The 23,592-nt window shown below is 44.5% G+C and overlaps 1 protein-coding gene across 1 annotated transcript in view; it reads right to left on the reverse strand.

The window, feature by feature from the left end:
• The window catches only part of ENG (endoglin), a 60,833-nt gene that overhangs the window by 15,949 nt on the left and 21,292 nt on the right, over positions 1 to 23,592 (reverse strand). Inside the window, exons 2-8 of the mRNA XM_066580579.1 lie at positions 16,608 to 16,753; positions 9,591 to 9,719; positions 8,338 to 8,512; positions 5,295 to 5,460; positions 3,859 to 3,982; positions 2,694 to 2,862; positions 1,083 to 1,219 (exon numbers count right to left, since the gene is read on the reverse strand). Coding sequence (XP_066436676.1) covers positions 1,083 to 1,219; positions 2,694 to 2,862; positions 3,859 to 3,982; positions 5,295 to 5,460; positions 8,338 to 8,512; positions 9,591 to 9,719; positions 16,608 to 16,753 — 1,046 coding nt within the window. The remainder of the gene's footprint in view (positions 1 to 1,082; positions 1,220 to 2,693; positions 2,863 to 3,858; positions 3,983 to 5,294; positions 5,461 to 8,337; positions 8,513 to 9,590; positions 9,720 to 16,607; positions 16,754 to 23,592) is intronic.

The raw sequence follows: 23,592 nt of genomic DNA on the forward strand, positions 1-23,592 counted from the left end.
TAGCCGGCCCAAAGTTGACTCAGCCTCCCATCCTTCCGAGGTCGGTAACATTTAAATTTCCTGAAAGTGCTGCGGAATAAGTTATAATATATAAGTCATAAGTTATGATTTTCAGGAACGGGCTTATATTTCAAGCCCTTCCCCGAAAATGACTCTTGCGGTGGTAGCCTTTATTTCATTGCTTTCAATGGGGCTGCAGCAGCCCCGGCCCCATTGAAAGCAATGGGATAGCATCGCGGACATCTGCCAGAGCTGTGACAGGGCATTCCTTCATCCTTGCGGGAATGAAGGAATCCTCTGCAATAGCTGTCGCAGCTGTATCAGGGGAACGCAATGTACTGCCTATGTTTTCAATGGGGTTAGCGTTGCTGCCGCCGGCCCCATTGAAAACAATGGGTTATATCGCAGATTCTTCTTTGCGATGCGGGGTTACAGTAAAAACATTGCTAATGAGAATGAAACCATTGATAATCATTATCATGCGTTTTCACTCACTATCGCATGGATATCATATCGCCAATGGGTAAGAGCCCTTAGGGTATGTTCACATGTAGCGGAAAATGTTGCAGGTTTTTGGCCTTTTTCAAACAGGCTACAAAATCATTGCTACAATTCGCGTATATGTGAGGCCCATGGTTCCCAATGAGTGAATGGAAGAGAGCCTGTAGCACTATTTCATTCTGCTTTACAATGGATGGAGCTGTGCTAGCTGATCCACATAGTGGTGGGGTGGGGGTATTGGACCCTTGCCAATTAGATACTGCTGACTTATCCTGAAGCTAGGTCATAAATAAAAATAAAAATATAAAAAAGTGGAAAACCCCTTTAAAGATTTATGTTCACCTTTACAACCAATTGTGAGTTGTAATACCAGGCACGGCCACTAATAAAAGCACAGAGCTGTGCCTGGTAAACAATGGAGGGGAGGCAGCACTTGCTAGAACGCTGTGGCCTCTTGAATTAGTGGATTAAGAAAGGTGCAAAGAGTCAGACTCCCACGATCTGATATTGATGACCCATTCTAAAGCTAGACCATTGATTTTTATAATCCCAGAAGACCCCTTTAAATTCTACTGTCATACCGTCAGGACTTCTTTGCTCATTGAGACGATGAGCTGGTCAGGATTGCACATGTAGTGTATGGTAGAGTTCAGCAGTTTGTCGCACTGGTCCTCTGGTTGCCTGGTTGTTGGCACGACTTCCTGAGTAACTGAAGACCCTGAGAAGATAACACAAAAGATCTTTCAACTTGACTGATATCAGCAAATGGAACATAAATGAACAGTTATTATATTACCCATATGCCCTCCAACAACCAATGATGTCACCTCTCACTATATCTAATGTAATACACAGAGTAGCCAGAGTCGCTACCGGCGCTATATCTGAGTACTGGTGACCAATAGTGTAATATTAATAGGGTACTCGAATAGGAAGGCATGGATGCGCTACATGATGGTATTGTGCACGGGTCCCTGGGGGCCCCGGAACATGGATTTCAATTCTGCATGGTGGCCCCAATAAGAGATAACAATTGTAAAGTTGAAGAGTAGCATGTGAGAAGCAGAAGGAGGGTACTTTGAGTATGCTTTCCTAACTTCAGCAATGGCAGCGGTCCCACAGGACTAAGGATGGTTTCACATCTGCACTCGTAGTTCTGCTTTCCTGCTCCAATCAGGGAACAGAAAAGGGGAATTCCTGCAACCCGAATGGTTCCAGCTCAGGACGGAACCAAACGGAACCCATTGACTAAAATGGGGTCCATTGGTTTTCCACCCAGTTGCATGCAGTGGTATTTTGACCAGAGGTTCCAACGCAGATGTGAAATCGGCCTTAGAGACGCAGTAAGTAAATTCCTGCTTCTCACATGCTACTCTTCAGCTTTACAATTGGCGTTTACACTCTCTCTCTCTTATAGGGGTCACAACACAAAATTGACACCCATGTTCCGGGGCCCCCAGGGTCCGTGCACCATACCATCATGTAGCACATCCAAGTCTTCCTATTCAAGTACCCTATCGTTATTACAATATAGGACACCACTACTGAGATACAGCGCCAGATCCGGCTTATTGACTACACACCATATAGATATGTGGCAAGGTGGACTATATAGACAGCCAAGGTGGTGAGGACAAGTAGTGATTTGCTAGCTCTGCAACCTCCACAGCTACACCAATGCGAAGGCCTCCTTCAAATGTGCGTATGCATTTTTACGGTTGCCCGCATGCACCGTAAAATCGCGTGAATGAAGAAAAGCTGTGATTGAGGTGCGAGTTCTCTCATCCATTCACATGCTTGGGTGCGACGTATCAGCAAAAAAGTGTGCCGCAGCCCGGAAATCCCTCGTTCGGCGTAAATCCTCGGAATGACTTCTAATGCCTAAACAGAGGCACCTGTAAGCCGTTCCCAGCGTTGGACGCTGCTAAACTCCCTCCCCCTCCCTTTTTTTTTGCAGCTCCTATAACCCTAGAATAGACAAGCTAATAAAATGATTGAAAACAGCGATTGACTAATTGTAGTGCTGTGGTGGCTCTAACACAATGAAACATTATTGCCATGAGGGGGCTACATGTGACCACTGCAGGAGAAGAGTAATATTACTATACATCCATTCAATATATAATACCCCGTGCGTGGTAAAATGGGCAAAGAGTCATAATATGGTAAAATAATAAGAGTTTCGATCTTACCGCAGGAAACAGGAAGATTCACAGACGCGGCGTCCAGGACGTGTATGTAGGATATGCTTTTCAGATCTGCAGCGCCATTTAAATAAGCAACATTAATAAGCTCATCCTTAGTTTCTGGCAGATATTGGGCAGCGATCGTAAAACTGTGCAGTGTAGAATTGCCAGAGGCCTGGAGAGAGAGGACACATTTCAGTTTCAAGTTACACATATACAGAAAATGTTACTTTTCTTCATTTTCGGAGGTTGCATAGCAGTGCCAAGCAGCCTATCCAATGGTGAAGTTGGTAAGGCAGGGCCAGGTTAATGTTGGTGGAAGGGTGATAATGATAACCACCTCTAGGAGTCAGACCTCACCTGACCACATCAATTCGCAGCCACTTAGAGATGGCCGCACATGTGAAGGGCGCTCTACACTTGTCTGTGGGAGTTAGAGACCGTTGAGCCTGTGACTCTCATAGGCCTCCGGCACACTTGTGGCCATATGCTGTTAATTAATGGGCAGCAAATGGATCCATTATAGCCTATGAGGCTATGCAGATTGATGGTTCGTATAACGGATGAGAAATGGGAGATGCTAATGCATGTCTATATGAATCAGACAACATATACACGGGTCCAATGCAAGTTGCACTCAAGCCTCTCGGGCATAAGCCGCAGACACGGGAAGCATACCGGAGGTCTTAGTCTCCAGTAGAGAGAGCTACACAACTGCGAAGCCATCACTCCACCTCTTCTTGGCTGGAGAGCATTGCCGATCAGATTACCCTTGTTCTTCTTAGAGATTGGCATCCCAGGGGGTGCAGTGCATAAGCTACAAGGTGAATGGCAAACCAGACGGCTGAAGGTCCCCATGAACCTGTCAGACAAGCGGTCTTTCTGATCTGGTTGGAATTTTAACAACTGGATCAGTAGAACCACTTGGGAGGGTGGTGGACGCCCACTCATGCCCCAATGTGGTGAAAGCCCCGGCCATGTACTACGATGGTATTCTTCCCCAGAAGCAGGTCTCTGAAATATGGCATTCAGTGTAGCTGTGTGAATCCAGCAGCAAACCCCTCCTTATGCCTTCCTATGAAACCAGGTCCCATAGACTGGTAGGGTTGCAGTAATGTGGCTCATACAACCCCCATATGCATGAACCCTAACAGAGACAACTACTTCTTACCCATATTCCAATGTCGCTGTTATGAATGTTCCAGCTGTAGCCTTCCTCGCTCTTCAAATACACCATGGGGGGCTTGACACACGGTCCATTGGTGATGGTCACATTAATATCTATTACTCTGTGACTGCAAAGGAGCAAGAGAGAAATATTTCTTTTCTAGCATTATCCCAATCTGAAGCAACTTGTCAAAAACTCATAAAATCCTACTTTTTTTTTATCTACCATACAAGAACTTGAAGACAAGTACCCCACCTCCCCTTTCTTTACATACCTACAAGCCGCCAGCTTTATACGCAGGTATTTCTATCTATACTGCTTAGCACAGAATGGGATGTCACATAGAGCAATAGCGCTCTATTTACTTCCAAGTGGATTTCAGAGATACTCAAGTGGGTGCTGCTCAGCTATTGCTGTTAGTCCCATTGAAATGAATGGAGGGTTGACCGCACATGCTTGGCTAAGTTCCATTCATAGTGATGTCACTGTGGGGAAGAAACGACTCCCGCAATGACAGGCAGAGTGGGACAAGGTTCTCGAGATCAGCCACCAATCAGCAAGTTATCCCTACAGGATAGGGGATAACCTGCAATTGTGGTACAACCCCTTTAAAGTATGGACTGTGTGATTTATAATGATCTCTTTCCAAATTACTGATACTGTGTGCCACATTACTGTTATTTCATATTGTGCATGGAGTATTATTGATCCTAGGTTTTAGTTAGCTGTAGTAAGTGTTAGATAGATCTATGGTAAAAGATAACTGCTTATCACAACATTACTCATTTTCATTCCTTTGTTTATAAAGAAATATTACACATTTTTGTAACTCCTTCTGCTGCATCGTTTCCTGAACTTGCATTGCAACACCACCCACCCGAGACAAGTACTGTTTCTCACTGAGAGTGCATTCATATGGGCGACAGAGAGTCATTCCTGACATTCTTGGGCACCGTCCATGTTCTATACGATGGGCGGAAGACTTCACATCTGCATATTCTTGTGCGAAACTCGCATGGAAATAGAACATGCTGCAATTTTTTTGTCTCACGGGAAAAAAATGGTATGCCAACATATACCACCCTGAGGAAGGCCAAAAGGGCACTCTTATTCTTTGAGTGAATGGAGCCCCATGGACACATTTGGAATATATGGTGCATAAGCCAAATGGAGGGCTCAGATATAACCTAAAAAAATCGCAGATGACTCATTTAATTCTGCAGAACTCTAACTTACCTGTCGTGCACCTACTCCTTGTAGCGATGTCTGCAACTTGCAATAATACCTACTGATCAGTACCCATGTCTAAACCGGTCTACAAAGAAGCAATGGTTGCAGAGTTGGGCGCATAATGCACATGGGAGTCGCTCAGTAGAAATGGGTCATACAGTGAACGGGCTCATGAAGCTGTGTATCGGCCAGCAGCCATGGCGGCGTACCTTGGATGAGGGTGTTCATGAGTGACATGTACGATGTAGGCATTTTTGACAGGTTCTGGATTCGGGACTATACATGTCTGTATGTCCACGATAGGATAGTCAGCTTGGAGAATGTTTGTAGCGTGGAAGTTATCCTGCAGCACACAAGTTTCTGGTCCAGTTTTATCTGCAAAGAAATAAACCATCACACAACAGAAAGAAAAATGGGCAGCTAGTTGCGTTGCGACCAATGCATTTAAAGTGACCCTCTGGTTTTGGAACAAAATTCTGTACTGGGACGGGATGGGGTATATTACCAGTAGTTGTTCTTCTCTGCTGCCTCTCTGGTTTGGGGCTTTGTTTTCAGCCTAACAAGATGGCAGCAGCAATTTTCTAACTACCTAATGCATACTGTGCACTGCTCTCTGATTGGCCAGTGACGATCACATGATCAGCAATGGCCAATCAGAGAGCAGATGTCGCGGCTCGTTGGTCGCAGCAGTGTCATGGCATGGTGGCTTCGACGAAGGCCAAGACCTGTTGTCTTGTTGTGCAGGACAAGGGTTAATGCACCATGTGCAGAGACTGCTGTATGCTGTCTTTCTATGCTGCATGGATGCATGCTGAAGATTAGTCATTTCTGGGAGAAGGTTGGGGGTGTGGTTCTTAAGTTGCTCTGCCAATCATCAGGGGTAGAGAGCCTTATATTCTGACCTCTCCCTTTCCTCACTGCTGCTTATTCTGTTCCATAGAGGAGTAGTTGGAGAGTGATGTTCCTCTGTGCTGGGTGAATTACTCCAAATCCAGATAAGTGCTGCGGTTTCCTTTCAGTTGTATCTCTGTTTTATCCAGATTAGTGCTGTGCTTTCCTATCAGTTGTATTTCTGTTTCCATTTTTGTATTGCTTTGCTGTATCAGTTCATCTCTCCAGGGGCTCCTATAGGGACAATCTGGGCCCAGGAAGATGACAGTGGGCCGGCCTTTATGGAGGCGATGACTCCGCTTTTAGGCAGGGACCCTTCACCTCCCTGCAAGGTTAGGGCCAGGCTTCCTTCTCCCTGGAGTGGTGCTACTGATCAGCATAGTGTAGTGTGCTGCAGTGCATAGTGTTAACAACTGCAGTAAGTGTGAACGTCACCCTGCGTCCGTGCTGAGCATGGTGCTCGTGTGCCGCATGGACATGACAGTAGGCACAGTGCATTGGTAGTTTAACATTACCAATGTACTGTGAGGATTAGGTAGCCTGAAGATTGATTGGCTGACCAAAAACAGGGCCTGGAACCAGCAGATCAAGTGGTAAGCAGAGAAGAACAACTGCAGGTACCATACCCCCTCCCTCCCCGGCCCTGATCAATATTTATGGGTCCCGAATGTCCCTCCCCTCCCCGCAAGGAGATCTCAATGTGCCATTTGATTACCATGACAGCCTGGGGCGTTCAGTAGGCCCCCAGGACTGTCATGACTGATTGCCTATCAAGAAATGCCTATGGCACATTTTGACAGACTACCTGTCAGGATGCAGTGCAATGTGGTACTTTGGTATTGCCTTATACTGTATGAGCGATCAAACAATTGCAAGTTCAAAAAAATGTAAAAGTGAATCAAAAAAGGGTTAATTAATTATTAGAAAAAAAAAGCTGTAAAAGTTTACAAAAACTTTTGCCATATTTATAGTAAAAAAAAAAAAATCAAAACAAAAAAACCCCCAAATCATATTTGGGATCTCTGCATCCAAAAAATTCTGATCTATCTAGAGTAACACATTATTTATTCTGCATGGTGAACATCGTCAGAAAAAAACCCACAATGTCAGAACTGCGTTTTTTTTTGGTCATGCCACCTCCCAAAAAAATGTAACCCAAAGCAATCAAAAAGTCAAATGAACTACAAAAGAGTACTACTAGGAACTACAAGATGTCCCGCTGAAAACGAGCCCTCGCACAACTATGCCAACGGTAATGGCATTTTTTAATAGTAGTATTGCAAAACAAAAAGGTCAGAAATGGAGATATGAGAGATAAAGCAGATAGGGCAGACGTGATATGGCGGGTAACAGACGATATTCTACTGCATAGCAGATGTATAGCGGAAATAATATAGCATAAGGGTCCCTCTAAGATATGTTTACATGCATTGGGGCAGATTTACTTAGACTGCGGTTTCATATGCCATTCTAAGTAAAGTTTGCGCCAGGGATGCCAACCTATTAACCCTTTCCAATCCACTGTTTGACGTCTGAAGACATTCTGGTTGAAGCCTATACAGCTCTGATGTCAGAAGACGTCCGGCAGGGTATTCTTACTGTATATTACTGGTCGCTCTGTTGTCGGGGACCTCTCCAGCATGTCCCATACTGCAGTACTGGCTCTATCCAGCAGATGGCGCCATTGTATAAAGGCAGAAAGAGAAAGCCCCCTAGGAAACCCTGAATCTAAAATTGGATTGCAAAGGGTTAATACATTTGTCGCATCTTGCGGCATCTCCATATGCAAGACTTAACCCTATGGCAGCTATAAGCTTTCATAGGTTTCAGCAATAATGTACGCCAGCTTTTAGCGTAAGTTATAATAAATCTGCTGGGCCATGTGAGGCCCTGCCCCTGAATACCAGGCCCCGCCTACTTTCCCAAAGTGGAAAGTGCAAACCCTCAAAAAGTTGCAATCTTGACACATGTATAAGGCAGACCACACGGGCATATTTGCATTCAATGCGCTCATTCACATTTGCGCATTTCAGTCATGCAAAAAAAAAGCACATGTTCTATTTTTCGGCATATTTGTGCACCATAGAAGTCAATAGGGGTGCGCAAATGTGCGCAATATGCAAGGAGATGCATGACACACTGCGTAATTCCGCAGGAGAAAGAACACATCTAGAACTAATTAGCCATTTAATTGGTGCATTTGCTTGCCATGAGCAAATGAACATGCCTGGCAGGAGCACAAAGTACAGTAAAATACAGGAATGCGTGAGCGCAAAAAGCATAATTCATTCCACAAAAGCCCAGCGCAAAATGTGCCTATGCTCGTGTGAAGCCGGACTAAATGCGAATATCACCACTCACCCTTCTTCAGATCTAGATAAATCATCTTTGGATTTTGCAATTCAGCAAAGAAGGTCACTTCGGAGAAATTCGCCTTCGCCCACTGAAGAAGCTCCTCGCTATTCAAGGGCAGATCTTTTTTAAAAATATTCCATTCGGACTTCAGCTCTAACGATGAGATTACAAACTCCGGATACTGATATATAGAAGCAAATAGAGAGAACATTAAGTGATACAAAGTCACCATTCAGCATATAATAGGAGCCATCCGATACAAATGTAGCAGAGTTCAGTTTGGGAGACGTAGTGGGCGTCAGTTTGTCAGATGGCCTTGTCATTTATTGCAATATCACAATGTGATTTCATTGGTTGCACACAAGACTATAGGAAGACTTTAAGTCATATCTTAAAGGTAATTTATCACCAATATTTTATTACTAATTAAACCAGACAGTAAAACATTTTCCATTTTTCTAATCGGTTTTTATTTTCCGATTGGGGATGTTTTTTTAATTCTATTTCCTGTAGATGTCTGATTTGCTGTTAACAGCGTTTAGAGATGTCTTTACAGTAGCCTCATGGGCTATAGACACAGTGGTCAAGCGGGGACTCATTGAAAGCTATGGGAGAGTGTTGTAGAATGCTCGGTTGCCTGTACAGGGAGGGGGAGGAGGTGTGCTGTGACCACAGAGAGATATGAGACAGATATGATAGAGAGAGAGAGAGATATGAGAGAGATATGATAGAGAGAGATATGATAGAGAGAGATATGATAGAGAGAGAGAGATATGATAGAGAGAGAGAGAGAGATGATAGAGAGAGAGAGATGATAGAGAGAGAGATGATAGAGAGATGAGAGAGATATGATAGAGAGAGAAATATGACAGAGATATGAGAGAGATATGATAGAGAGAGAGATATGATAGAGAGAGAGATGAGAGAGATATGATAGAGAGAGAGATATGAGAGAGATATGATAGAGAGAGATGAGAGAGAGATGATATAGAGAGATATGAGAGAGATATGATAGAGAGAGAGATGATAGAGAGAGAGATGAGAGAGAGAGATATGATAGAGAGAGATATGATAGAGAAAGATGAGAGAGAGAGAGAGAGAGAGAGAGAGAGAGAGATCTTAGAATTCAGAGGAGCTTACTTATTTCCTCCACATTAACAGATCCATTGCCCAGAGTCCTATCTTTCCCATTGCTATCCATCCCATATGATGTTGCAGTAATGCACACATTCAGACCGGGGGATGAGGCTAATACTTACATGAAGGATGGCTGGAAAGTTGATGGTGAAAAATATGTATGCATTGGTGTTTGAATTTATAATGAGCACTGGAGGCTTCTCTGACATCTCCCCGTCCAGCTCGTCTCTGGACACCTCCAGGTGCAGGAACTGTGGGGGAAAAAAAATCAGAAATTAATTTAATACATACCGAATAATTAGTGCAATAGTGGAGACCTTGATATACTGTACAACTACTTGTTGTAGGATCAGCTTTAGGAACGCAACAGCCATCCCTCCTGTAGGGGGCGTCATGGATTGCCTGTATTGGACACTTGCAACCACAGCGAATTTTAAAGGGGTTGTACCAAGATTTCAAGTTATTCCCTATCCACCGTGTTGCTGATAGGTGGGGGGTTCACAGCGGAGACCCCCGTCGATTTTGGGAATAGGGATCCCATGACCCCCTCTGCCTATCACTGTGCGGTTATTACATCGCCTGCAGTGAGGAGGAGATTGAACAGAGCGCTGGTCAAGCAAGTGTGCTGCAGCTCCCTTCATTTGCAATGGGACTACCAAGATACCTGAATGGCAAGTGCTTGAGCTTCTTCGTCAGCCCCGTTGAAATGAATGGAACGCTGCTCGGAAATGCTTGTCCAGCACTCCATTCATTCTAATATCACTGCAGGGGGAGAAGCAAACCCCGCAGTGATAGGCAGAGGGGGACACAGCAGCCCCGTTCTGGAGATTGGTGGGGTTGTCAGCGCCGAGATCCTACCAATCAGCAAGTTATTGCCTAACCAGCGAGCCACCGCCGTCATCCGCAGTACTGAAAAAGCAGGTACGTGGGGTTGCCAGTCGGGGTCAGAACCGGATTTCTCTGCGGGAAGCCGCATGCAGCCGGTCTTAGTGTATTAAGCGGTGCGCTAAGTAGTCCACCTGTTCTGGGGGAATGATGGGGGAAGTATAACACATCCCGGGACTCATCGGGCCACCTACTTTCAGCCCATAAGCTTTTGTTCCTAGCCTAAGGGTGGCCACATACCTTAGATAGCTGTTGACCAAAAGCTCATTTGGCCAACATCTATCTCGCCTGATACCCCCCTATACATGAATGCTCGGCTGAGTGTGCATGTAACTAAAGTTTCCATTGAAAAGCATTGAGTCACACAATTTGTCCTAATTAAAGACGTTGCCTCATCAAGATAACCCCTCTTTATGAAACCTACCTGGCAATCAGCTGATTACTAAGAGTGCAGCTACTGAGCTGAGACCCTTGGCCAAGAGCTGATATTTCTGGAGGAAGCCCATGGACAGGTCCTGACTAGAGATGAGAGAGCACGCTCGGTTAAGGCAATTACTCGAGCGAGCATCGGTCTTTTCGAGTAACTGCATACTCGGCCGAGAAAATTCGGGGGGCGGCGGGGGGGGGGGGGGGGGGGGAGAGAGTGAGAGAGATCACTCTCTCTCATCCCCCGCCACCCCCCGAATATTCTCAAACGAGTATGCAGTTACTCAAAAAGACCGATGCTCGCTTGAGTAATTGCCTTAACCGAGCGTGCTCTCTCAACTCTAGTCAGGACCTCTTTGCCACCAACACTCCAAATAGATCCATCATTTCCATATTAGTGATTAGGAGATGGAATAAAACTTGGTAGACATTTATAGCCAAGCTCTGTGGTCCTTGAAATACAATTATTGTCATTGAAGTCCCTTAATATCGGGATTGATGGTACAGAGTTACATCCTCCTGTCCATCTGTGGTTGCATCAGATGCTTCCTGTGTCCTTCCTCCAAGTTCCTGGCGCTCCATCTGCCTTTAACTGAAACACTATATTCAGGGCAGTCTTTGCTTTCTTCAAAGAAATAAATTAGTTTTATCCTCTGTTCACGTTTCCTCCTCCAATACTTTTATATAGCATGCCTATGAAATTAGCCTTTGAGGGGTTTTCAGGGACTAAAAACAAAGTTTTAGGAGCAAGGAGAGCTGTAAAAGAAATAAGCCCTACTCACCTCCCCCCCCCCCCCCCCCATCTAACTTGGGATTAGTAGAAACAGACGGGTGATGCGGCAGTAATAAGGACAGAAAATTAGATTGTGAGCTTCTATACAAGTGTATTCTCTGCACAGCAAACTGCAATAAAGGAAATTGGCTTTTGTCCTTGAAGTCTTCCCTGATTTAGGCCTCCAAAGTTGCAGCCAAAACATTTGTTTTCACTTAACATCACAAAAATGTTGAAAGTGAGCATCTCGGTACACAAGCCTAGTGAAAGTGTGTCAGAAGAAAAGAAAAACTTGTCCAAGAAGTTTCATTGCTCAATAACTCGGTGAAGCAAGAGAGCCCGGGGTCTTTCCGACCACATACAAAGGAGGGAGTTTTGTCACTAGAATGACCCAGAGATTTGCATCCCGTAACGACATAGTGTCGCCCTTCATGATGCCGCCTGGTGATTCGGCTCATTTTCTAATTTTATCCAGTGAATTTTCAGACATTGTTTCCCTTGAACTGAATTAAGACTGTAACTTAAGCTGCATTTCCAGTAATTCTTCTCAGAGCCAAGAATGGCCTCTTTCCCCCACCCAATTCAGTATACCCTTTGCACTATATACTGTGTACAGTAGGCCCCATATAAACCAAACAAAAGGGCAATTGAGAAATATGTCCTAAAAGATCTTCTGAACAAGAATGCATGCTTTTCCTGAGAAGGAATAATAGGATATAGTTCAGAGGAGGGGTTTTGAAAGGTAGTAATTCAGGGATGTAATACTGCCATACTGTAACTATTGAATAGCAAAATAGTACCAACACAGAGTGCCCAAATAATATCCCCTTTTGGTACCCAAATAATACTACTATATTGTAGCCAAAACTGTTGCATAGTCTCCCAATAATACCACTACACTGTGCATAAATAATACTACCATACAATTGTCAAATAATACCACCACACTGTATATAAATAATACTACCATACAATAGACAAATAATACTACCATACAATAGACAAATAATACTACCATGCAATAGACAAATAATACCACCATACAATGGACAAATAATACCATCATACTATTGTCAAATAATACCACCACACTGTGTATAAATAATACTACCATACAATAGACAAATAATACTACCATATAATTGTCAAATAATACCACCATACAATAGACAAATAATACCACCATACAATAGACAAATAATACTACCATGCAATAGACAAATAATACTACCATGCAATAGACAAATAATACCACCATACAATGGACAAATAATACCATCATACTATTGTCAAATAATACCACCACACTGTGTATAAATAATACTACCATACAATAGACAAATAATACTACCATATAATTGTCAAATAATACCACCATACAATAGACAAATAATACCACCATACAATAGACAAATAATACTACCATGCAATAGACAAATAATACTACCATGCAATAGACAAATAATACCACCATACAATGGACAAATAATACCATCATACTATTGTCAAATAATACCACCACACTGTGTATAAATAATACTACCATACAATAGACAAATAATACTACCATATAATTGTCAAATAATACCACCATACAATAGACAAATAATACCACCATACAATGGACAAATAATACCACCATACTATAGACAAATAATACTACCATACAATGGACAAATAATACCATCATACCATTGTCAAATAATACCACCACACTGTGCATAAATAATACTACCATACAATAGACAAATAATACTACCATACAATGGACGAATAATACCACCATACAATGGACAAATAATACCACCATACAATTGTCAAATAATACCACCATACAATAGACAAATAATACCACCATACAATAGACAAATAATACTACCATACAATAGACAAATATTACCACCATACAATGGACAAATAATACCACCATACAATAGACAAATAATACCATCATACCATTGTCAAATAATACCACCACACTGTGCATACATAATACCATCATACACTATATTAATGTGTTACACTGCAGAAACTGAATCTCCATTCAGCGTTTAATGAAGTTAATGTAATTTTCCATTAAAGGGGTTGTCCAGTTGTAAACTATTGATGGTCTATGCTTAGGATAGGCCACCACTAGTAGATCTGTGAAAGTCTGACGCCCATGACCTTCTCTGATCAGCCATTCACTAGGCCAGTGCACTTAGTAGATTTCTGCAAGAAGCAGACAGCTCAGTTTCCACTGCAGACCACTGGCTTGGCATTACTCTCAAAGTTCTCTTTCATTTTAATGGTAATATTACCTGTTAGTACTAAGACTTTCCACTGCAGTGGGAGAGGAGCTGTCTGCTTCCTGCTGAAATTAGTGCACAAGCACACTGGCCCAGTGAACAGCTGATAGGCGCGAGTTACATGCGGCTGACCACCACTGATCTACTCTTGATGGCCAATCCTATAGATAGATGGTAGCAGATAAATGTGTGATTGCTGGGGGGAGCAGACTACTACCGGTAGGACCCCCAGTGATTATAAGAACTGCACAATGGTGAGCATGTTTAACCACTGCTCCATTCACTTTTCTGGAACAGGGGCAGATTGCAGTCTCTCTTGGTCCTATAGAAATGAGTGGGGCCAAGGATGGGCACCGCTGCTCTATTTACAAAGGCACTTACGGTGTAGTTCTTGGGATCGCTGGGGGTCCCAGCAGTTAGGCGCCCCTAGCGATCAGACATTTATACTGTATTGGTAATAGTCTTTTGCAGTAAAACTTTAAGGGATTCTGTCAGCTCGATCATTCTGTCCACCCTGCAGGGATGATGTTATAGAGCCGGAGGGGCTGAGCAGATGGAGATGTAGTTTTAGGAGGACAGATTCAGTAGAACTTTTATTTTATGCATTTATATCTCTGCCCATTCTGAGCTGAACAGTCTGATGGGCGGAACTATGAAAACTAGAGCAGCATGCAAATAAAACCCACATGAAAATCACATGCATAGAGATTAGAGATGAGCGAGCGTACTCGGAAAAGCACTACTCGCTCGAGTAATTTGCTTTATCCGAGTATCGCTGTGCTCGTCCCTGAAGATTCGGGTGCCGGCATGGAGCGGGGAGCTGCAGGGGAGAGCAGGGAGGAACGGAGGGGAGATCTTTCTCTCCCTCTCTCCTGCCCGCTCTCCCCTGCTCCCCGCTGCGACTCACCTGTCAGCCGCAGCGGCACCCGAATCTTCAGGGACGAGCACAGCGATACTCGGATAAAGCAAATTACTCGAGCGAGTAGTGCTTTTCCGAGTACGCTCGCTCATCTCTAATAGAGATGCATCACAAATGCAGGAAAAATGGCCGGTGTACAAGTATAACATTGGTCCAATTTTCCTGGACCAGTATCACATTAGCCTATATAAATATGGCCTTATATCTCTATCAGGGCTGGCTCCAGGATCACATGATTTTTGTGGTCTCCCACAAAATATCTGCGCTTTCTGTGGTCCCCTCTACAACATAACTGTGCCCTCCAACAAGATAACTGTGGTCCCCTCTACAAAATAATTGTCGCCCTTCTGTGACTCCCCGCAGAAATAGTGGCCCACCCACAAAGTAACAGAGCCTCCTCTATGCCTTCTGTAAGGGGATCCATACGAAGGCATGGGTGAATGCCCACGAAAATATTTTTTTTTTCACTCATGCAAGTGTTTTTTTCTGCCAAGCGATATTCATGCACTCGAAGAAGCCCACTCCCTCTTGCGAAAACTACTGGTGGTCATTTTGGGACTATATAAAGAATTATCTCTGCGCCATCAGGCAGAGCAGGAGGCGATGCTAGTAAAGTCAGTGTCTGCTGCAGGACATTAGGGAAGGGCCTCCAGTGCAGCACAGATGATGTGGTGGCTGCCGTTGTAATAGAGGGCTGTCATCTTGCTATCCCCCTGCCAGGGGAGCAGCACCGGCTAGAGAGATGCAAAATATGTGATTACCAGAAAGTGCACCTGATGACCTGGGGGCTGAAAGTGACAGACCGTTAGGAAGAGAGGGAGTCTCCCTTCCCGCAGGAGACTTGAGCCTTGAAGTTGCTTACGTCACCATAGAAGTGGAACAGTGCATTCGGCGACGATGTTGCATGCCATGGGCCTTGGAGATAGTAATATGGAGTATGAGGATGATGAAGATGTAGTATGATGAAAATGGGAAGTGATGAGAGAGTCAAAGTCCCTAATCCCGCTGAGGTGATCGTGTGATGAATAATGTTGAATATATGAAATAGGAAAGAGACCAAGTTACAAATCCGTAAACTGTGAGTTCGCAATGTGTGTGATTTCCAGTTATACTATGCAATGTTTAAGTACAAATACCGTCCTATGGAGTGACAAAACCAATCAGAGTTCAGTAAAGTTATATCTTTATAGAATGCGTTGCCTCCGTCTGCCATCACCGTGCCATCCTGAACCTGGGCGAGTACCACCAGCCCATAGCATAATCGTGGTCCTTATTGGCCCCACATAACCCCTGTCCTCTAAAACTCCATCTAAAGCCTTACACAGCTTCATTTCTTGCGCATATCAGCGCTGCATGCACAACTGGTATGACTCCTCCGCCTTCCTCCACCAATCCTCCTCCACATCTCCGTCTCTCCAAGCAAAGTTCTCCGTAGTGCAGAAGACAGAAGGAGGTGTTCGGCCGGGCAGACATGCAGCGTTGCTATGTTGTATCTGTGTGAGAAATGAAGTTTTGCACGGCTGGAGCAGCAGTGGGTCCATCCTCTAACAGTGGGCCAGACATCTACCTGACCTTGCCGGGTGCTGATGCCCGTCCTGATCCTCATAGCTGGCACCACACGTACAACATACTACGGTAAAAGAATGCAGAAACTGGTGGTAAAGTCTAAAGAAACACAGAACTTTACCTCCAATTAATTGAGTCTATGTAACTCAATCTTAGTGACAGATACTAATATATATATATATATATATATATATATATATATATATATATACACACACATATATAGAGCTGGTATATTTTGTTTTAATTCCCAAAAAATAGGCACAAAACTGAAAATACTTACCGCATCTTGGGCTGAAAAGTAGAGATTTAGCACATAGACCTCTTGGTTTAAAAACTTTCCTATACAACCCTTTGTGGTGAGGGAATGTTGGACCACAGCATCGGGGGATATATCCTTGTTCGGTAAACCACACAGGGGCATCGAAACTGGAAGAAAAACATTGTATGAAAAACTGGTACATAAAGATACAAATCCCAACAATAAGGCAGATATCAGCACACACACACACATGTATATATATATATAATATCACTTGTTAGAGAAGTGAGGTCCAATATTATTTTGCTGTACTGAGTGCCGTACGATTAGATTTTCCGAACTGCAAAATGATGGAACCAAAAGTGTTAAGAAGTGTTAAATGTAATGATTCGGTCCAAATAATGCCATAATATCCCTGGTGCTACCTGTGCACATTAGTATCTGCAGCTGTTAATCGCTGGAAAGGGGGCCTGGGACCTACATGGCAGAGAACATGGCTCTTATTATGAATAGATTTTTTTGTTATATACCCAGTTTCCCTGAAAATAAGACATGCCCTGAAAATAAGACCTAGCAGAATTTTCCTGGATTTTTGAGGATGCAGAATGCTTTTCCTGTATTTTTGAGGATGCTTGAAGTATAAGCCCTACTCCAAAATTGAGCCCTATTTACAGATAATAAAAAAGGACAATATAAATATTGTCCAGGCAGCTGTACATGTAAAAAAGAACAATCTATTGGATCAAAAATTAATATAAGACACTGTCTTATTTTCGGGGAAACAGGGTATTATGTCTTTAAAACTTTTTGTAAAAGTTGGACGAGCTGCAATACAACATACATGGCGGCTGCGTCGTTAGAACTGTTGCCTTGTGGCACTGGGGTTATGGGTTCAAATCTGGATAAAGACTACATACATCTGCATGGGGTTTATATGTTTTATCTGTGCTTGCGTGGGTTTCCTCCCACATTCCAAAAACATACTGATAGGGGAATATAGGTTGTAAGTCCTAATGGGGACAGAGCCCAAGGTAAGTGATAAACTTTATAGCACTGCAGAATATGTATGGTCTATATAAAATGAGTAAAAATCAATACAATTGGTGGGGTGTTGTTTTTTATAGAAATCAGGTGTGTTTTTTCTAATAATGGATAATCCGTCTAAGTATCTTCTAAAATATTCTTGAGTGACATCAGAAGTTGTTATGCGTGAGTTGGCACCGTTATCAATCATCTAAAGATAGAGACCCTCTACTAACACTGGGCACTTTGCTACTTCGACTCTTTTGGAAACTTTATGATTGAGTACAACCATGCAGTTAGGTCACTGTAACAGTCTCTGACATGACCTGTGTGGACATTGTTTAACCTCATCACCAGACACAGTGGCCATTGGAAGGTGTGCATCACCAGGTCACCGTGCTGGGCAGCGCATGTGCTTCAAATGGGCAAATGGTTGTACGCCTCTGCCCCCAGGGTGGTGCCTGTTTCAGTATAAAGGGCAGGATGTGGCATGCAAATTGTAAAGTTGGCCACTTTGATGAAGTGTGCAAGCAAGCATAGGTCTGTGCAAGGTTGGGTATGGCCTAGTCAGAAGCTATCAGAGAAGCCCTGGAAGCCTGCTGAAAGGTTGGGTGCAGGCTGAGCAGGTGAGCTATGAGAGAATCCCAGGAGCCTTCTGTTTGGAGATAATGGGGGGCATTCATAAAAGCTTTTATGCCAGTTTCTGGGGTTGAGCATAGCATAGGCCCAGCTGCGGCAGCTACTAAAGTAGGGTCAGCCTTAGAGAAAAGCAGTGAGGCCCAAGCAAGCTGCCGAAGCCAGAGGGTTGCTGCAGACTCCAGCATGGACCAGCAACAGCATCCATTTGTAGGAGGAGAGGGAGTCTCCTTCCCTTGTTGACCAGATGGATGACGGGACTCCATCCCAGTTATACTACTAGGTGAGACAATGCGAGGATCCTGGAGGGGAGATAGCAGCAGCTCAACAGGAGTTAAAGTTTTTTTGGGACTAAAATATTAATAAGCTATCCTCAGGTAAGGTCATCAATATTAGATCAAAGGGTTCCGCACTCAGGACTGATCAGCTGTGTGAAGTGGCTGCATCACTTGGGTAAGTGCTGCAGCCACTTCACTGAAAACCAATCACAGTGCCGTCCCTTTCTTTGTGGCTGTGCCTGGTATTGCAGGTCAGTCCCATTCACTTGAATAGAATTGAGCTGCTCTAAAGCCATGTGACCGATTAACATGACATCACAGGCCTGAGAAGAGGCTGAACACTCACCAAAGTGCCAACAAGACCCCCAACAAGCTGATATTGATGACCTATTTGAGGACAGGTCAATATATTAGTACCACAAAACACTTGAGGCCGCCTTCATACATGGACCATATTTGGTCTTTCCGTACCAGAAAACTCACAGGAAATATACACCCAATCCTCAGTGTCCAAATCCGCACATATATGGTGTGGATTTGACCGTGTTTTTAACTGCGGATCTGCTGTGGGATTTAACCCCTATATTTCAAGGGCTGAGTTCCACCACATAAGTAGACATGTTGCAGATTAAGAATCCGCAGCGGTTTTCAAAAACGTTATGCAGTTGTTGCGGAAATTTTCCGCACCTTGTAAAGGAGATTTTTTTAAAATCCCCTCCAAATGGCTTGTACTATAAATACTAAAGAATTTCCGAAACAATTCTGCCAAATCTGAAGGCGGCCTAAGGGGGACTACCCACCACAGTTCTTTTTCACTGCAAAATTCGCAGCGTTTTTTTTTTTCTCCAGGGGTCTATGGGACTTGTTAATGTTAAAAAATCGCATTGCGCAAAATCGTGATTTCACGGTAAATTGCGATTTTGCCGCAATGCGTTTTTAACATTAGAAAGCCCCATAGACACCTGGGAAAAAACCGTAGCAAATTCACAAACGCTAGTGGGTAGTCACCCTTAGGCCTCATGTCCACGGGGAAAATCAGGCCCGCTACGGATTCTACATGGAGAATCCGCAGCGGGTCCCTCCTGCCCCGCGGACATGAGGCTTTAGGGTGCGTTCACACATAGCAGAAATGGTGCAGATTTTCCGTAGCAGAAAATCTGCGGCAATATCTACAGTATTGGTGTGGATATTGATGGGATTTTTGATGCCGATCCGATCCATTAAAAGGGTGAATTGTGCTGCTGATCTGCGTCAAAACCCTGATCATAGTCTAAGGTTTTGATGCAGATTTTCGTTGCAGATATTCCACAGGTTCTCGCTTAGTGTAAAAAGGCAGCTGTTCATCTTTGAGCAACTGCCTGTTCACATTGAATGGAGATGGATGACTGGAAGACATCGGCCTCCCTCCATTCACTGAATGACCATAACTGTAAAGCACAGTAGCAACAGTCATTAGGATGACTTATAGGTGCTTCTGTGTATGACAGCTGTCCTATGTAATAATAATAATAATAATAACTATTATATATGTACATATTTCAGATGTTTTTTATAAATCTATAAAAGCATCTAGAAATACAAACATAATAGCATTTATAACTGACCAAAGCAATAGACAAATGGGAAAAGGCAGGACAATGTCAGCGGAAAAGGATTGAGGGGGCAAGTAGGGCTAGTAAATATATGCCCATAAGGGGCGTGGGAACCCACCCATCAATAGCGCTAATAGGCTGAAACTACCAGGGTATATCAAATGCTGCAAGCCGATGGCTGTTTGCCTCTTGGAGCTGCCTGGCACCTTAACTGCTACCCTGTACCCTTTGCAGTCAGTGCGAACACATTCCGAAATGGCCAGGTGCTCTCAAGACATTGCGTTTGCAACGATTGAAAGAAATGCATCCCTTCTGTGGAGTGATTACATGCACAATACTGTTGTACCGCCTCTAGCTTGAATACAAGATGTGATACGGGCGGCCATGAAGGTTCTAGTACCCTGTTGGATCTCCTCTAGCTTGGATACAAGATGTGATATGGGCAGGCATGGAGGCTCTAGTACCCTGTTGGATCACCTCTAGCTTGGATACAAGATGTGATACGGGGGGCATGGAGGCTCTAGTACCCTGTTGGATCACCTCTAGCTTGGATACAAGATGTGATACAGGCGGGCATGGAGGCTCTAGTACCCTGTTGTACTGCCTCTAGCTTGGATACAATATGTGATACGGACGGGCATGGAGGCTCTAGTCCCCTGTTGGATCACCTCTAGCTTGGATACAATATGTGATACGGACGGGCATGGAGGCTCTAGTACCCCGTTGTACCGCCTCTAAGTTGGATGCAAGATGTGATACAAACCGGCATGGAGGTTCTAGTGCTCTGTTGGGCTGCCTCTAGCTTGGATAGAAAATGTGATATGGGAAGGCATGCAGCCTCTAGTACCCTGTTGGGCCATCTCTAACTTGGATACAAGATGTGATACGGGCGGGCATGGAGGCTCTAATACCCTGTTCGGCCACCTCTAGCTTGGATACAAGATGGGATACAGGCAAACATGGAGGCTCTAGTACCCTGTTGTACCGCCTCTAGCTTGGATACAAGATGTGATACAGGTGGGCATGGAGGCTCTAGTACCCTGCTGTACCACCTCTAGCTTGGATACAAGATGTGATACGGGTCGGCATGGAGGCATACAGGTTCTGTATGGCATCCTGCAGCATATCGCTCCACAATTACTGTAACTGAGCCTCTAGATCATGCAAACTCATAGGCTGTGGAAGTCGACATCCCATATGTTCCCATACATGTTCTATTGGTGATAAATCTGGTAACCGGGCAGCCACAGAAGTGTGACAATGTTGTGGGGGCTTCCTGTGACCCCCTTGTGTGTGCGGCCGAGCATTATCCTGCTGGAAGCCGCCATGAGAGGAACACATGTGGCTGCAGGATGTCCTGAACATATCACTGAGCTGTCATTGTCCCTCGTACCACTACTAGGGGTGACCGACTGTTGTATGCGATCGTCCCCCAGACCATCACACCAGCAGGAGGCAGTGTGCTGCTCCACAACAAAGGCAGGATTGAGGCGCTCACCCCATGGTCTCCAGACACGAACACGTCCGTCGTCAGCGCCCAAACAAAACCTGGATTTGTTGCTGAAGACAACCGCGTTCCCCTCCGTAGCGTCCAGTTTCGTTATTCAAAATATCAGTGCAAACGGAGGCGATGGTGGATGTCAGAGGCCGGACATGTAATGGGCGCCATGAGACCAAATGCCCTCCAGCCAAGCACCTGGAAATGGTTCAGACAGATACAGGGGACTATAACTTATCTCTGGATTGAAAGGATGAATTGTGCTGTGGATCTGCATCAAAACCCTGATCAAAATTTAGGGTTTTGATGCGGATATTCCACAAGTTCTTGCTTCATGTAAAAAGGCAGATATACATCTCTGAGCAACTGCCTGTTCACATTGAATGGAGATGAATGACTGAAGACATCGGCTTGCTTCCATTCACTGAACGACTATCACTGTGAAAGCTCAGGAGCAATAGTCATTGGGATGACTTTCAGGTGCTTGTGTATGGCGCCACCTGTCTCTGGATGGCGGACAACAAAACAGTTGGAGCTGCTTGTGTTTGTTGGGCAATCAGATGATCCTCTCTACTGATGGTCTGTCAAGGGCATCCTGAACCCTGCCACTGTGTGCTCTCATGGTTCCACTGGTCCCAACACCTCCTAATGGTTTGGTCAGAGGCTCCTCTCTACTGGTGGTCTGTTGGGGGTCCTGAGCCCGGTCACCTTGTGTGCCCTCACACATTGACTGGTCCTACACCTCCTAACAGTCTGGTCAGACCCTCCTCTCTACTGGTGGTCTGTCGGGGGCATCCTGAGCCCAGTCACCTTTGGGGTCCTCACTAGAGATGAGCGAACGCGTTCGTCCGAGCTTGATATTCGTGCGAATATTAGGGTGTTCGGGATGTTCGTTATTCGTGACGAACACCATGCGGTGTTCTGGTTACTTTCACTTCCTTCCCTGAGACGTTAGCGCGCTTTTCTGGCCAATTGAAAGACAGGGAAGGCATTACAACTTCCCCCTGCAACGTTTAAGCCCTATACCACCCCCCTGCTGTGAGTGGCTGGCGAGATCAGGTGTTCGCCTAATATAAAAGTCGGCCCCTCCCGCGGCTCGCCTCAGATGCGGTGTGAGTTAGATGAGGGACAGTGCTGTTTATACCGGAGCTGCTGTAGGGAAAGAATTGGTAGTTAGTGTAGGCTTCAAGACCCCCCAAAGGTCCTTATTAGGGCCACTGATAGCTGTGTGTTGGCTGCTGTTAGCAGTGGGATTTTTTTTTTTTTCTCAAAATCGCCTCTGCAGACCGTTGCACCTGGCATTAGGGACAGAAGTGCTGCATAGGCAGGGAGAGTGTTAGGAGTGAGTGTAGCCTTCAAGAACCTCAACGGTCCTTTCTAGGGCCATATTTATCCGTGTGCAGTACTGTCCAGGCTGCTGTTGGCTGTGCTGCATTTTTTTTGGGCTTCTCAAAATCGCCTCTGCAGAGCATTGCACCCTCCATTGATACTGCAGGGAAAGAATTGTATAGGCAGGGCCACAACACAGTTATTATTCATAGAATATACGCAGTGCTGCCTGTTGGTGGGAAAAAACTGAAAACAAATCTATTTGTCCAGCCTGTGTCCGTCCTTACGCCTGTGTAGACGTGTGAGCTGCGTGAAAAACATTGCTAAATCATACGCAGCCAGCTACGCTTTACTGCTGGGTTCGCCATTTGCTTTCCTTAATTGGGAAAAAAAAATACCTGCTCTCCAAGAGTTATAATAACTCTGCTACCCTCACGTTCTGTGACACATAAGCAGGGACACAGCGCAGTTATTAAACTTCGCAGGTTCATTGAATATACGCAGTGCTGCCTGTTGGTGGGAAAAAACTGAAAACAAATCTATTTGTCCAGCCTGTGTCCGTCCTTACGCCTGTGTAGACGTGTGAGCTGCGTGAAAAACATTGCTAAATCATACGCAGCCAGCTACGCTTTACTGCTGGGTTCGCCATT

The sequence above is a fragment of the Eleutherodactylus coqui genome, chromosome 10, assembly GCF_035609145.1.
Source record: "Eleutherodactylus coqui strain aEleCoq1 chromosome 10, aEleCoq1.hap1, whole genome shotgun sequence".
In the NCBI taxonomy this organism is placed as follows: Eukaryota; Metazoa; Chordata; class Amphibia; order Anura; family Eleutherodactylidae; genus Eleutherodactylus; species Eleutherodactylus coqui.